The sequence below is a fragment of the Rhinolophus ferrumequinum genome, chromosome 17, assembly GCF_004115265.2.
Source record: "Rhinolophus ferrumequinum isolate MPI-CBG mRhiFer1 chromosome 17, mRhiFer1_v1.p, whole genome shotgun sequence".
Classification (NCBI taxonomy): domain Eukaryota; kingdom Metazoa; phylum Chordata; class Mammalia; order Chiroptera; family Rhinolophidae; genus Rhinolophus; species Rhinolophus ferrumequinum.
This window is the reverse complement of record NC_046300.1, coordinates 11,198,535-11,214,980: the sequence shown is the minus strand read 5'-3', so window position 1 is coordinate 11,214,980 and position 16,446 is coordinate 11,198,535. Positions and strand designations below refer to the sequence as shown.

Here is a 16,446-nt window from a genome sequence, read left to right as displayed (position 1 = left end):
TGAGACAGCCACTTTGCACCACCAAGAACTTGCTCACTGCCAGGGGAGAGATTCAGTGAAATACATTGTTTTATCTCTGTTGAATAATATGTAATATGCAGTTAGGATTAGGGATCACTAATACTGCTTTCTATTTTCTAAATGGGAGATTGTATTTTGGTTATTCCATTTTATACCCACTGATGTGGTGGGGGAGGGTAAGGGGGTGGATAAAAGCATCATCTCATAAGTTGGAGGATCATGGGAGTATCTTTGACACTTACACTAGATAAATGGATATCACCCATCTTGTTCATGGAGCCAGATGCAAGTCTGAGTATAACTCCAGGTTGTGTTTCTGGAGGGGTAGTATGTGTTCCGTGGTACAAGGAATAACTGCAGTATGCTAGGTGGGGGATATTCTTGGATTGTGCACATAGTAAGAAAGATTTGCAGGTTGCTGGATATCACAGGACTAGATTCTAGTGGACACCTGTTCCTACCTGTCCACTCTCCTGTTACTGCATTCCTCTTCCCTTTGGGAGGACCAGTTCCTCAACTCTCCAAACATACGACTCTGGTGATGTAGGACAAGTAATTATAGTACTCCAATCTTCTGACCACAGAGGTTAGCACGTGACCCAGGTGAGGCTAATCATTTGTAGTTCCATGGCCTGAAAGAATGGTCCAGGGATGGCCACGTACCCAAGCTGGACCAATCAGAATTCTTCTCTGGTACTTTGCTAGGTAGAGCTGTGAGGGAAAATCTTTTGCTCATTAGGTTACTTTACTTAAAGGATGGAAGTCCAGGGTAGTCTGAGCCTTGCTCTTGGTCATATGGAGAAAGTATTTGCATGAGGAGGGAATCCAAGCAGAGATGAAGATATTTTGTCAAGAAGCATCTTAAAGCACTTGGATGCATGAGAATTTGTAAAATGTGTAAACGTATTTAAATATGTGCACCCTGAACGCTTGATATAAATACCGTATGTTTATAGGTTATTGTATAATTGCAACTGAATATTCAAATTCAATAATACTAAAATTGCATTATTTCATGTTAGGGACAGTGATGTTTTGGTGAAACTAAATTGCTGTTCTAAAATGAATATTATACTAACCACTATGGTATAGTTTCTTTTGATTTTGTCTTGGCATCTTACCCAACCGTGTATCTTGTGATTAGTCAGTTTCTTCTGAGGAGGGAGTGAAATCCGAACCCCTGCTCTCCCATATTTAAGTCTTCTGGGAGTGATCAGAGGAGCTCCCATAAAGGTCCCGGGGTGTGCAGACCACTGAGAACTTGAGATAAAATTACCTTGAAACGATGTCACCTGGGTTCCACACAAGGGCCTCGTGGATCCTGGGAAGTGTTGGCCTCGGTAGGATATGGCTCAGGGCTGGATGCTTCCTCTGGACCCAGCCTTTTTGACAGTGTGGTTGTTTTGTGGGAAACAACGGTTGCGCATGAGTGTGAGAGAAAAAGCTGTAAACTTTGAGCCCCCTGTGGGGCATCAGAGTGGCCTGGGAAGGAACTGGAGAAATAAGGACATCGGGCAGGGGTGGACAGGTGAAGTTCGCTGCACCGGCCAGGGCAGTCTCACAAAGGTATACAGGACTTGTGGTAGGCTTCAAGCTGGCGCCTGGAATCACTTCTTCCTGCTCCTGACCCGCCCTCACTCATGGCCTCTCCCTAAGAAGAACCAAAAAGCACTGCTTTTTTGACATCCCGAGGGTCTTCTGGGTATAGAATAAGATGGCTCCTCTGCTCCTCAACTTTCATTCCTTCAGCAAACGTTTCGGAGGCTCCTCTGTCCTGAGGTCCCCATCCTGTCCAGACCAGCCCTTCAGCCCTGTTCAGACCTCCCGCCATGCTACTGATTGCTTCGACGTAGGCCCTGAAGGGAGGGAATCACCAGCAGGTGGGAAATCCCTCTGGCAAGGGCTGGGCCTATTTGGGCAGGGAACTAGCTCCGATCTCCAAGGGGAAGGACAACCTCTGCGGGCTCCGCTGCTCATTGGTCTGGCTGGGCTCTGTCTCTTCACCCGATATCCAATCGAATGAACGCTGTGCTTCTTGCTCCCGCCTTAGACTCCGCCTCCTTCCAGAGGAGGCCAGGTGGACCTGGGGGGTCCAGGACCCCCGACTCAACCCCGAGGCTGGGAGAAAGACAGGAGCTTATCTCGCCCGCCCTCCATTTGCCTCAGGCTTGTCCTGCTCGCACTAGAAGTTGGAACCACCGCGGTGTGTGGTCCTCCAAGATTCCTGGAGGGAATTTCAGGGCAGGTCTGGGTTGGCCGCTCAGTGTGCTGACGTACTTCCGGCGCAGACATTGTTAATTGTAACGTCTGCGGGTTTGGTTTGTGAGGACCAGCAAGTGAGGTCCAAAACCTCTGTTCGCTGGGAAGCTGCAGAGGTCGCTCAGAGTCCACGGTGAGCGGGTCTGGCTTGGTCTGAGAAGGACGGCAAAGACCCTCGGGGAGACAAGCGCCTACTGCTGCTCCTGGGGTCCTCATTCCAACCCCCAGGCTCGACTCCATTGTGTCGAAAGGGGGCGCTAAGCAGGCCCGGGACGTTGGGCTCTTGGCCTCAGGTTTCTCATCCCCAGGACAGCCTGTTTAGATCGGGTACTGATACAAATTCCAGTGTTGATGAAGTCCTCAAAAAGTCTTAATGGTGCCCCAGGGCACGCTAGCAATAGAACGTGAGAGTTGGTCGCTCCAGCCCACTCTGGCCCTGGCTGTGGAGACCCCAGCCCTAGCCCTCAGCCTGTGTACGACTTAACGCTCTTTCTCTCTTTTCAGGTATTCCCAGAAAATCGGTCTGTAATCACTTTATTTACTCACGTGGCCTGGTGTAAACCCAATCTGGACGCTTATTACTGTCTGTAGAGCAGTAAGAATTCTAAGAATACTGAAATGGTTGTTTTTTTTTCCTCCAGGATGTAGTCTCCTTAGTCCACAGATGGGAGAATGTGGAGCCCTGGATTTGGATTGGCCCATATGAATGTTTAATCTAAACGACTCATAACGAGTCATATCCATCAAGCACCTAATATGTGTCTAGTGTTTAGCATATAATTTCCTATGTTCAGTATTGGAGATATGGAAAGATTTCTTGACCAACTTCTCTTCACATCCTTTATTTGCCTTCTCTACGTTCCCTTAACTTACTCATTATCATAATCTAATTGTTAAGGTTCATGATCAATCAGATTAAATATTTGGTCCCTGCCATTGGTGAAGTGTGTTGGGCTGTGATTTGTTTCCCTTTGGGCTTTTATTTATGTTTCAGATCAATTGCTGTGGTTTTACCCACAGGAAAGTAGGAGGAAGTGCTTCGCAGGGTGGCCTCTGCAGCTCTTCTACTTCCAGATGATTTGCTTTTCACAGATCATCAACTGTACAGATCAGACCTTTCTGCTTAAGTTCTTTTGTTTAATATGTCGCTTTTATTAAGTATCCACTGTAAGGGGCATTTATTATAAAGATACGATGGCAGTATCATGATTTAAGAGAATTGGAGTATACAACTACAAGGGCGACCTATTTACTCAGTATGAACCATTGCTTTTGTTATCCTTGGACAGAAGCCGTCCATGAGTTTAGCAGCATGCCTGTTATCTTACCACTGTGAGATGACTATTGCCAGTAATACAGGGTAATAACTGAGGAATAGTAGTTCCCGTAGCCTCAAAACGGGATGGGTCCGATGTGTGCAAGAGTTATGGTCAGTAGAGTTATTGTTACTAATGCTTCTTACTTAACCTTCAACTCCTGAGACTTAACCTTTCCCCAAGACGGGAATAAAAGAGATCAGATGACGACAGCAGTGTCCTTAAGGACCAGGCCCCAGGTGAGCTGAGTTTCCTCCACCTCTGCACATATATATGTGAGTATATATATATATATTTTATATATGCATATGTAAATATGCATTCATATAAATTATATATGCATAGATGAGTATACATGCGTATGAAAATATATAACACTTTTACGTATGGATATGTAAAATATGTAAATGTCCTTTCTTATTGAGGTCTAACCTATTTGCAGTACAAATCTAAACCATGTAGCTCACTTTTTAGGACTATCTACACCTCTACGACCATTGCTTATATTAAGACACAGAACATTGTTCAGTACCTCAGCAGGCTCTCTCGTACACCATCCCAACCAGTCCACCCCTAAATTAACCTTTATTCTAACCTCTGTCACCATAGATTAATTTTATTTGCCCTTGAACTTCAAATAAACGGAATCATTAAAAATGCACCTTTTTATATCTGCCGCCTTTTGTTCAACATTGTTCATGAACTTTACTCATGTTGTTGCACATAGCAGATCTTTTTATTGCTGAATGGTTTTCCAATATATGACTATACTACATTTTATTTGTTCATTCTTCTGTAGATGGACATTTTGAATGCTTTCAGTTTTTGGCTACTATGAATAAGAATGCAGTGAACATTCTTGTATATGTCTTTTGGTGGACATATGCACTCATTTCTCCTGGCTATATTTTTAGGAGTCAGATTGCTAGGTCATAGGGTATACATTTAGTTAGTTTTAGTAGAGTCTGCCCAACAATTTTCTAAAATGGTTGTTCCAATTTATACTTTTACCAGCAGTGTATGAGAGTTCCAGTTGCTCTACATCCTTGCCAACACTTGTTGTCATTCTTGATATCTCATTGGGGAGGAGGGGCTTAATTTCCTTTTCCCCAATGAGCAGTAATATGGAGTACTATTTCATATTTATTGGCTATGTAAATCTCCTCTTATGTGAAGTCCCTGTCTAGATATTGCCCCCATTTTTTTAAATTACATGTGTGTCATTTTTTCCAAGGTGTACTTCTTTGTATGGCTATGAGTCCTTTGTTAGATATATGTATTATGAAATACCTTCTTCCAGTCTGTGGCTTGCTTTTTCACTCTCTTGGTGGTGTCCTTTGATAAACAGATTTTTCTCTAGCCTATCCAAGTAAGTAGTATTTTCTCATGTCTCTCTAACCTCAGTACTTCTGCATGAGTGAGGGGAGTCATTGGCAAATCTAGAGCTTTGTGCCTGGTGTAGTGGGCAAGGAAACAATAATGAGAAAAGAACTGAGATGAAAGCAGAATCAGGAAATGACAGTAAAATGAGCAGCCCAAATAATCACCCAACTGTATTACAAAGTGGGGAGGGCTTTAGAGCTAAGGTGTCAGCTACACCCAGTTATATGATAGTTTTCCTTTTGTATATGTGCTTTCACACTCAGGACCAAGCCCAGCACCTATATAGTACTCTTTGAAGGTCACATACGTTTGGAAACTCATAGTGGAGATGTATTTGGTTCTAACTGGGAAAGTATGCTGAACTCTGGCTGGCTGGCAGCCTTTAATTTGTGTCTTCTTCCTCCACACCTTCCAAAGTTCACACAAAAACTCAGGCACATAACGGCCCCAGTAGTAAATACATATCACTGTAGGTGCCCTTCCCAGGCCTCTCATTGACAGTTTTGACCATCATCAAAGTCCTGTGGCCTGAGAGCAGGAACTTGTTGTTTCAGGAATCAGTGACTTTTGAGGACGTGGCTGTGTACTTCACAGAGGAGGAAAGGGCCTGGCTGGTACCTGGTCAGAGAGCCTTATACAGGGATGTGATGCTGGAGAACTGCGGGGCTGTGTCCTCAGGTAAGGCCTCTGCCGCTGGTCTCGGCCGGGCCCCCAGAAGGTAAAGGGCTCTCTTGTCACTCTTAGCTGACCCCAAATGGCAGTGTCAAGAGTTGCTAGGTATGGAGAGCCCTGGAGTCTATTTGACCTACAAGAAGACTTTCTTTTTCCATCATAAAAGCTACCCTCCCTCTCTACCTGCCGTACAGGTGATTCTCTGGGTACAGCAGGTCTTGAGCTATATCTTGGTACCCTCATCCTAGCAGTCAACCTCCAGATTATCTTGAGAGAACTCAGCCCCTTAGGTTCCCTATGGGAGCGTCTCCTAGGAGCCGTGTGTCTGTTTTCCCACAGTGGGAATTTTCCACCCTCTAACAAAGAAGGTAAGAAATTTTGTTTCCCTTTCAATAGAGAGTTGCCTCCCAGAGTGTTTCAGGCTTCCTTGGGAGCACCGTTCTGAGGCTTCTTGACAGGACCCCTCCCTGTACCTCTTTAGGGTGCCTCTAGCTCAGTCCACCCAGGGGTTACTTTCCTTACCTCTGGTACTTCTTGCAGCCACAGGCTGAGATTGACCTCTGTGGCCCTGCTTATCTTTGTGTCGTGTCTTCTTCCCTTTAAGCAGCATCCTCCACTTCCAAACCAGCTCTGATCTGTCAGCTGGAACAAGGGAAAGAGCCATGTTTCACCGAGCCACAGGGAGACCTGAGCAGGAGAGCAGGCCCTGAAAGTGAGTTAAGGAAGGGTACCCTTTCCAGCTTTGCCTCTTCCTTTGCTTTTATTTCGTCAAAATCAAAGGTGTGTGTTCTCTATATCCAGCATCATTGGGATCCTTGATCACCCTCTTTCTGACGGATCTGTTATTTATTGTTTCCCATCCCTTTAAACTGTAGTACACAACACCTTGCTCCAGTGTTTCACACACTGGGATGCTTTTATCCCTGGGGACGTGTAGAAACATTTTTCTCAACACTTTATGGGTTATGTGTGATCACCTTTTTCCAGTTCCCAGTTTTACAAAATTGATAAACTCAGTGCAGTATTATTATCTTTTCCACTAACCAACAGAACAAGTAGAAAAATGTATTTTTGCTTTTCATAATTAATATGTTAAAATTAAAAATTTTTTTATATTGGATATTTTACAGTGGCTTATAAATGTTATGATTTTCCTCCCCTTTAGGATACATGTCAAAAATGAGAAGCTGTATCTACTTAGCTAAGGTAATATCAGATGCAATAAAATTAAGAATTCTTCAAAATCATCACTTTTGGGAAGACAGGACAAAGGCTTAATTCTTTACCTTTAAATACCAGTTTTCAAAGTATGGAGTTAAGAGCCATCTTAAATAATATCAAATATACATTTTCTTTTTCTGTAGACACATGGATTTCCATAGAGCTAATGCTTTTCAATTCATTAAAATTATTCTTACTGGTATACAAGGTGGCTCTCCTGTTCTTTTTTTAAACAGCTTTATTGAGACATAATTCACAGACTATACAGTTCACCCACTTACGGTATACAGTTCAGTGGTGTTTAGTATATTCACAGTTGTGTAAACATTACCTCCATCTGCTTTTAGAACATTTTTGTCACCCGAAAAGAAACCCAGTATCCATCAGCAGTCACTCTCCATCTCTCCTTCCCCAACACGATCAGTTTTAGGTACTACTTATTTACTTTCTGTTTCTATAGATTTGCCTACTGTGGATATTTGGTATTAATGGAATCGTGCAATATATGGTCATTTGCAGCTGACTATTCCTTGTTTTCAAGTAACTTTGTAACATGTCTCAGTGCTCCATTCCTTTTTATGTGTGAATAACGTCCACTGGATGGATATTATCACATTTTGTTTATTCATCAGTTGATGGACATTTGGGTTGTTTACACTGTTTGGATATTATAAAAAATGCTGCTGTGAACATTAGTGCACAAGTTGTAATGCAGACGTATGTTTTAATTTCTCATGGGTACATACTCTAGACATATACTTGCTGAGTCATGGTCACCCTTTGTTTAACATTTTGAGAAATGCTAAAATATTTTCTAAAGTGGCTAAATCATGTTACTATCCCACACAGTAATGTATGAGGGTTCTCAATTCTCCACATCCTCACCAACACTTATGATTGTCTAACTTTTGATTGTAGCCATCCTAGTGAGTATGAATTGCTTTCTCACTGGTTTTGATTTGCATTTCTCTAATGACTAATGATGTTGAGCATATTTTCATATGCTTATTTGTCATTTATATATCTTTGGAGAAATGTCTATTCAAATCCTTTGTACTTTTTTTTTTATTATTATTGGGGAAGGGGAACAGGACTTTGTTGAGGAACAGTGTGTACTTCCAGGCCTTTTTTCTAAATCTAGTTGTTGTCCTTTCAATCTTAGTTGTGGAGGGCGCAGCTCAGCTCCAGGTCCAGTTGCCGTTGCTAGTTGCAGGGGCGCAGCCCACCATCCCTTGCTGGAGTCAAACTGGCAACCTTGTGGTTGAGAGGACGCGCTCCAACCAACTGAGCCATTCGGAAGCTCAGCGGCAGCTCAGTTCAAGGTGCCGTGTTCAATCTTAGTTGCAGGGGGCGCTGCCCACCATCCCTTGCGGGACTCGAGGAGTTGAACCGGCAACCTTGTGGTTGAGAGCCCACTGGCCCATATAGGAATCGAACCGGAAGCCTTCGGAGTTAGGAGCACGGAGCTCTAACCGCCTGAGCCACCGAGCCGGCCCCCTTTGTACATTTTTAATTGGGTTATTCTTTTTAGTTTTGAGTTGTAAGAGTTTTTATATATTCTTGATACTAAATCCTTATCAGAAACATGATTTGCAAATATTCCATTCCATTCTGTGGATTATCTTTTCACTTTTCTAATAATATCCTTTGAAACACAAAAGTTTTTAATTTTGGTGAAGTTCCTTAGGATTTTCTATATACAAAATCATGTCATCTGCAAATAGAGATAGTTTTACTTCTTCATTTCCAATTTAAATACCTTTTTTTTTTTTTCTTGCCTAGTTACCCTGGCTAGAACTTCGAATACAGTATTGGATAAAAGTTGCAAAAGTGTACATTCTTATCTGATTCTTGATCTTAGGGGAAAAACATTTAGTCTTTCATTATTAAGTATGTTAACTGTGGTTTTATCCTAAGTGTTGTTTATCCAGTTAAGTTCCTTCTATTCCTAATTTGTTGAGTTTTCTTTTAATCATTAAAGGGTGATAGAGTTTATGAAATGATTTTCTGTGACTATTAAGGTGATCATGTGGTTTTTGTCCCTTAGTCTATTAACATGATATATTACATCGATTGATTTCTGTATGGTGAACCACACTTGCATTCTTTGGATAAATTATAATTGGTGATGATGTACAGTCCTTTTTATATGTTACTGGATTTGGTTTGCTGATTTTTTCTTTTTGAGGGCCTTTGCGTTTATATTTATAAGACATATTGGTCTGTAGTTTCTTATGTCTTTGTTTGGTTTTGATATGAGGGTAATAGTTGTCCTCATAGAATGAGTTGGGAAGTATTCCTTCCTCTTGTATTTTTGAAAACGTCTGTGAATGATTAGTGTTAAATCTTTAAATGTTCTATGGAATTCACACTGAAGCTGTCTGGACCTGGGCTTTTATTTGTGGGAAATTTGCTCTTGCTAAAAAGTAGTTTTCTACTTTCTTAAGGTGGGAGATTAGGTTATTGATTTGAGATTTCTCTTTTTTTAAAATAGGCATTTGCAGTTATAAATTTTCCTCAAAGCACTTCTTTAGCTGCCTCCTTTAAGTTTTGGTATGTTGTGTTTTCATTTTCATTCACCTCACGTTTCTAATTTTGCTTAGGATTTCTTCATTGACCTACTGGTTATTTACTGAGCCTTGCTTTATAGCTAGCTTTACGGTCTGTCCTGGAGAATATTCCATATTTGTTTGAGACATGTATTCTGTTGTTGTTGAGTATAGTGTTCTATACATATCTGTTAGGTTTATAATATTGTTCAAGTGTTCTGTTTCCTTTTTGATCTTCTGTCTAGTTCTGTCTATCATTGAAAGTTAAGTATTGAAGTCTCTATTATTGTTGTTTCCCTTTAATTCAGATGGTATTTGCTTCATGTATTTTGAGGCTCTTTTTGAAGGTACATATGTGTTTACAATTGTTATCTCTTCCTGATGGATTGACCGTTCTATCATTATAGAATATCTCTTTACCTCTTTATCTTAATATATTTTGTTTCAAAGTCTATTTTGTCTGATATTAGTGTGGCCCCTCAAGCTCTCTTATAGTTGTTGCTTTCATGGTACAGATGCTCCTGAACTTACAATGGGGTTATGTCCCAATAACCCATCATAAGTTGAAAATATCATAAGTTAAAAATGCATTTAGTACAGCTAACCTACCAAACTTCATAGCTTAGCCTAGTCTACCTTAGATGTGCTCTGAACACAAAATCCAAAAAACGCTGGCAACACAGTACACTGTAGAGTGAGTATTGGTTGTTTACCCTTGTGATCATGTGGATGGCGGAGCTATAGATCATGGCTGCTCCCAGCATCATGAGACAACATCATACTGCATGTCACTAGCCCGGGAAAAGATCAAAATCCAAAATTTGAAGTATGGTTTCTCCTGAATGCGTCTCACTTTCGCACCATCCTAAGGTCAAAAAACCATATGTTGAACTATAATAAGTTAGGGGACCTTCTATACAGTTGACCCTTGAACGATGTGGAGTTAGGGGTACCAACCTCCTATGCAGTTGAAAATCCAAGTATAATTTAAGTCAGCTTTCTGCATATGCAGGTTCCAACTGTGGATTGAAAATACAATTGACCCTTGAACAACGTGGGTTTGAACTGTGCAGGTCCACTTACACGTGGACATATTAATGCGCTCAACTCTAGTCAGTCAGTAGCCCAGGAATCTGCATGCTTCACAGAACATTCCAGGTGATTCTGATATAGAGGATATGAGGACCACATTTGGAGAAATACCAACCTGCAACCAGTCTGGCATGGCAGAGATTTGGTCATGTTATGATTCATGGGGTAAGTTATTTTGGTTGATGGGCTAGATCTGTGTTCTCCTAGTCCAATACTATGTTCTCTTACCATTTTATGGATATTATGTATATTTCCCAAGTAAATTAAAGCTTCCTGATAGCATAAATAATCTCATACTTTTCTCATTTATGCCATTACATTTTATAAAAAGTTACTTGATTTTTTTTTTCTTGATTGATTAATGAGGTTTTCTCCTAACTTTATTCCTCCCAATTCTTTCACCATTCCTTCCCCGCCCTAGTATCTGAGCCCCCTGTTTTACTTTCCCATCCCTTTATGTCCTCAGGCTTTGTACGCCATCATACATTCCTTTATTGCCCACAACCTACCCTCATTGACCAGTCCTACCCTTTTGGCCACCTTTTCATCTTGAACTCTTTTTGGATCTACAAACCCTTATAAAATTCTCTTTTGCCTTTTGGGATTCAGGACTTTCCCTTGCCTTGTCTCATTCCCTACATGCTCTAACGGCATTTTATAAGCATATAAAAGCTGTGTACTAGCATCTTTTATACGATTACCTTACTTCATGATTAACTCAGGCAAACTGGGGCCTGTAGGCAAAATCTGGCCCACCACACGTCTTTTTTTGTATAGCTTACAAGATAAGTATGGTTGAAATTTTTTAATAGTTGAGAGAAAGCAAAAGAAGACTACAACTTTATAACACATGAAAATTGTATGAAATTCAAATTTTAGTGTTCATAAATAAAGTTTTATGGGAATACAGTCATGTTCATTCATTAAGTATTGTCTGGGGAGTGTTCATACTACGATAGTAGAGTTGAGTCTTTGCAATAGAGACCATATGGCCTGAAGAGTCTAAATTATTTACTATATAGCCCTTTATAGGAAAAGTTGGCTAACCCCATTCCAGTTCCCTCTCGCATTGCTGAGAGGTGGTACGTTTTTCATATATTTCTTCTTATCAGGTGGAAACACATGGGCTTAGAATGAGCAGTTGACCTCAAAACAAAATAATTCCCAATAAACACAAATCCTGTGGCATGGGAGCAGGTGAATATCTGAGGGAGGGACCTGATTTCCAAGATTCTTGTGAGTTAGAGGGCAACTTAGATAGGCATACAGGAAATTTTGCAAGGGATGGAATGAATAAAAATGAGAGAGATTCTGTGAAGGAGATAGTTAACAATGAGAAAATTTCTGTAGCAAATAGAAGCCATCCACAAAAGAAATTAGAAAAAAATTATTAGTGTGTGTTTCTCAGCGTGAAACACATCTGCAAATATCAGATGCATAGGTTTCCTATAAATGTGATGTGTGGGACAAACATTGCAGTCACAATTCAGACTTTTTTCAGCATCAGAAAAAACACACTGGAAAAAAGCCTCATCAATGTCAGAAGTGTGGCAAAGCCTTTAGCCTTAACTTCACTTTTGTTCAGCACCAAGGGATCCACAGTGGGAAGCGACCTTGTGTGTGCGAACAGTGTGGCAAGGCGTGGAAGGGCAGCTCCCATCCACAGCAGCGCATTCACACTGGAGAGAAACCCTATCAGTGTGAGGAGTGTGGGGAAGCCTTCAGGTTCAGCTCTAGTTTATACATCACCAAGGGATCCACAGTGGGGAGCGACCCTGTGTATGCAAAGAGTATGGCAAGGCTTTTAGGTCCAGCTCCCACTGCACTAAACAATGAATCCACACTGGGATGAGGCTCCATGAGTGGAGGTACTTGGCAAAGCCTGTTTTTAAATCCACGCTGTGTCGTTGGAGAGTGCATACTGGGGAGGAACCCTTTAAAGGCAAGGACTGTGGTAAGGCCTTCAGTGAGAAAAATACTTTTATTCGGTATCAGAGTGTTCATAGTGGTGAGAAAGCGTATGTCTGTAAAGAGTGTGGCAGAGCTTTTCATGTGAACTCACAGCTCATTTGCCACCAATTGCTACGCCCTGGAGAGAAACCCTACTGATGTAAAGAGTATGGGAAAAACTTCACTCGGAGCTCAAACCTTGTCCCACATCAGAAAATTCACTCAGGAGAGAAAGCCTATCAATCAATGTACGCAATGTGGGAAGGCCTACAGGCAGAAAGGCAATGTATTAATAGACGTCACCAAATTTACCCTTGCAAGACAGATTTCAAAGTAAGTTCAGGATTGAAGCAGCACCGGGGGCTCCAGGAGAGCAGGAACCCCACCAGAGGAGGATACGGTGAGCATAAGGATTGTGGAAAAACCTTTATTTGGAATTAAAATGTTATTCTCCATCAGAGTATTCCTTCCCGTGAGACACTTTTAAATGAAACTGATGGTTCAGATCCCCCAAGTGCAGGTTATTAGGTCCTCCCCTTCCTGGCCCGGTCGTACTAATCTAGCCCTACATCCTGCTTCTCCCCAGAAGACTCCCACTGCTCCAGCGGTTCCTTCTCCCCACTCCCCACACCCACTCTCACTTCTTACCTCACAGCCCTTGCTCTTTCTGCTTCCTCAGAGGCCCTGCCCTCATCTCTCTCCCTTCTTTGATCTTTCCTAGACTTAAATAGGCCCTTGGAAGTTTGCAACTCTGATACTGCCTTTTGCACTCTTGCATATACCTTCTGCCATCTTGGATTGTTACCTTGTCTGTAGATGGCCTCAATACAACTTGCCACTCAATTAATGTATTTTGCAGTGCGTAATGCACACTTTTTTGCCCAAATTTGTGAGGGGAAAATAAGGATGTGCATTATACACAGGTAGTACTAATTCCATTTCCCTGAAAGTTTGGGCCAAAAACGTGGGTGCGCATTATACACGAGAGCACTTTATACGTGGCAAAATACAGTATATCCTCGGTTTTTTACCCCCTGTAGTGGACTCAGATTTTTATTTTTAAGTGTTGCAGCTAAGTTGTCATTTCTCAAGGACAGGAATCACATGACTAAAAGGAAGTTTAGATATATTTCCACTGTAAATGAATGTATAGCACAAACATTTGAGTGTAGATTATGGTAATGGTACAAAGGAGAAATTTCACTTAACTCAGGAAGGGAGAGCCATAAATAGAAACTGAAGGTACTGCTCTAAGAAACGGACCTTGTAGAGATCTGTTTCTGCCTGGACCTTATAGGAGAATGTAAATGGGAACTGGTCCTTGGTTATCCTTCAAGGGATGATTTCATCAGGGCTTCCCCATAGAGCTGTATACCAGTCATCGAATTCATTTGACATTTTGGAGGAAACTGATCTATTAAACAAAAAAATCAGTTTGTTATTTTCCCATCTGGTACATCTTTTTTGGGTCCAAATGATTATTTGCTATCTAGTTTCCATCTGTCTGTCTGTCTCTGCCTCTCTCTCCCTCCCTCTATAATGGGGTAGAATAGCCTCATTGTGAAAAACCTCATTATAGGGTGGCTGCTTCTAGATGACATTTTCAGGAGATAGGGTGATAGATTATCTCCCTTCTCTTGTTTCCCCTTGTTTGTACCTTGCAAATGTTATCCTCTTTTGTCGTAACCAAAAGTTATGCTTTGTTGGAAGCTGTGTTTAAAAAACAATACAAATGAGCCAGATGTTGATGATTAGGACAGCTTGGATGTCCTGGCAATGTCATATTGCTATATACATTTTAAAACATTTTCAATTTCTGCACTTGTAGGACTGTAAGAAACAGTTCACAGGTGGCCACCAGTCCCCAAACTGCCCTTTGAGTTGCAGGGCATTAGACTGTATCTTTATGGATCAAATCGGGAGTCTGCAAGTTAGTGGGTTGAGCAATAAAGGAGAATTGGTAAGTCCTATGGTCAGAGTACCTTAGCGTGAAAGGCACTGCTTTGTCTGGGATCTTGGGGGCTAAGGAGGACTCCATTAGGTCCTAGAGAGAGAAGTAGTCTGATTGGATAAGAGTGTCCTGCGTTAGGAGCTGGGCTATAGTGTAAAAATTTCAGAGGCATGACTGGAACTATCAGGAATTCTTGCCTAAGACCTGCGCTGATTGAGATTGGGTAATTGTGTCTTATTTCAGCTGGGTAACTTTTGTCTCCCAGATTGCGACACTGCCGTAAAGATATGCTCTTAAATGAACTCTGAGCATGAAGGGGTGCTGTGAAGAATGTCTACTTTAGAGAGTGAGTCAAGACATAGGGGGCTGGAGTCAGGCTTAGAGACCTACAGTTTGGGAGCTCTCCTGCAGTGTCCTGTGTGAAATCTCAGCTGTCCATTTGTGATGGCATCAACAACCGCCTGCCACTGGCAGCCATGAGTATCCTTGTGGGGTGGAGAGTTCTGTAGTGCAGAACAGGCAAAGGCGAGGTAGCAGGGCATGCTTAGAGAATGCTCAGAGCAAGAGCATCCTGTGAAGTGACTCCATGTCTTGTCTCGGAAGTTTCCTGCTCGTGAACATGGCAGTCAACAGGTACATCCTCGGCTGCTACCGGATGTGGAACCGAGTGGCAGGAAAGACCATCTCCTTTCCCTGCCATGACTCCGCCATGACTCCGTGGGCGGCTTTTAAGCCACTAAGTTTGTGATTATTTGTTATGGCAGTGATAGAAAACTATTATAGGTGTCTCTTAAAAATTTAATTTGATAATTATGTGAAAATACAATTGATATTTTTATGTTGAGTTTATAACCATCTAGCTTACTAAACTACGAATTCTAATACCTTATACATCAATTACTTTAGACTTATATCATCTACAAATAATCACAGTTTTATTTCTGTCTTTCTAATCCTCATACTTTTAATTTGCTTTTCTCGCCTTGTTGCACTAACTGAGCCTCTGGTACCGTGTTGAACAGCAGTGATAACAGGGGGCATTGTGGCCTCCTTCCCAATCTCAATTTCATCATTAATTTGCTCTTTACTCTAAATTTTTGTAGATAGTCTTTATAAGATGAAGGGAGATCCCTTTGTTTTTAATTTTAATAAGTTTCTTTCCCTTAATTTGTAATTGAGAAATAGAAGAAGTTTGAATTTTATCAAATGCTTTTCTAAGTCTACTGAGATGATCATATGATTTTTCTCCTTTAATCTGTTAATGTGGCCAATTACACTGATTGATTTGTTATGTTAAATCAACCATGTATTCTTGATATAGACTCATTTTTGTCATGATATATTAGCTTCCCTTACCCTTTTTTGCCTATTGCTATATTTGATTTACTAATATTTTATATAGGATTTTTGGCATCAACATTTATGAATGAAATTGGATTGTAAATTTTCTTATACTGTTCTCATCAGGTTTTGCTATCAAGGTTGTGATACCCTCATACAATGACTTGAAATATACATTTTCCTCCTATTCTCTGGAATACTTATGGTAAAATTGATTGTTTGTTCCATTCCATATTTATTTGGTAGAACCCTTATTGAAGGCCTATAGGCCTGGAGGTTTCTTTGTAGGAAGATTTTTTAATTTTTTTATTTCACGTCAAATGGGTAATGTGCCGATGTCGTAACAAGGTTTGAGGGAGGCACATCTCACACAAGAGCGTGAACACCCAATCATCACACTTATGAGTTACAAACGGATCATAGGAAGATTTTAATTACAGATTCAGCTTAGTTAGTAGGATTATTTCAGATTTTCTTTTTTCCCCTTTTCTTTTTAAAGAGTTGTATTTTCCTGAAAAATTTCCCTTTTCCTGCTAAAATTTCACATTTACTGGTGTAAAGTTATTTATAATATCTTATTTTTTTAATGATTGCATAATCTGTATTGATATCTTTTTCATTTATGATATAGGTCATTTATAACTTCTCATTTTTCTCCATCAGTCTCATTAGAATTTAATAATTTTATTAG

The 16,446-nt window shown here is 40.9% G+C and overlaps 1 protein-coding gene and 1 non-coding gene across 2 annotated transcripts; one reads left to right on the top strand and one right to left on the bottom strand.

The window, feature by feature from the left end:
* Positions 1–3,799: 3,799 nt before the first annotated feature.
* Positions 3,800–6,929, top strand: KRBOX1 (KRAB box domain containing 1). Its single transcript, XM_033133303.1, has 4 exons — positions 3,800–3,835; positions 5,534–5,657; positions 6,256–6,363; positions 6,817–6,929. The coding sequence occupies exons 1-4, from the start codon at positions 3,800–3,802 to the stop codon at positions 6,927–6,929; spliced, it is 381 nt and encodes a 126-aa protein (XP_032989194.1).
* A 9,140-nt stretch (positions 6,930–16,069) lies between these two features.
* On the bottom strand, positions 16,070–16,173 carry LOC117037372 (small nucleolar RNA U13). Its single transcript, XR_004425516.1, has one exon. It is a non-coding gene; the product is annotated as a small nucleolar RNA U13 (small nucleolar RNA).
* Between the last annotated feature and the right edge of the window lie 273 nt (positions 16,174–16,446).

Coding starts and splice junctions, on each gene's coding strand:
- KRBOX1 (XM_033133303.1), top strand. CDS start 3,800: ATGACGACAGCAGTGTCCTTAAGGACCAGGCCCCAG. Junction 5,658..6,255: donor CTGCGGGGCTGTGTCCTCAG/GTAAGGCCTCTG, acceptor CTTCCCTTTAAG/CAGCATCCTCCACTTCCAAA. Junction 6,364..6,816: donor CAGGAGAGCAGGCCCTGAAA/GTGAGTTAAGGA, acceptor CCTCCCCTTTAG/GATACATGTCAAAAATGAGA.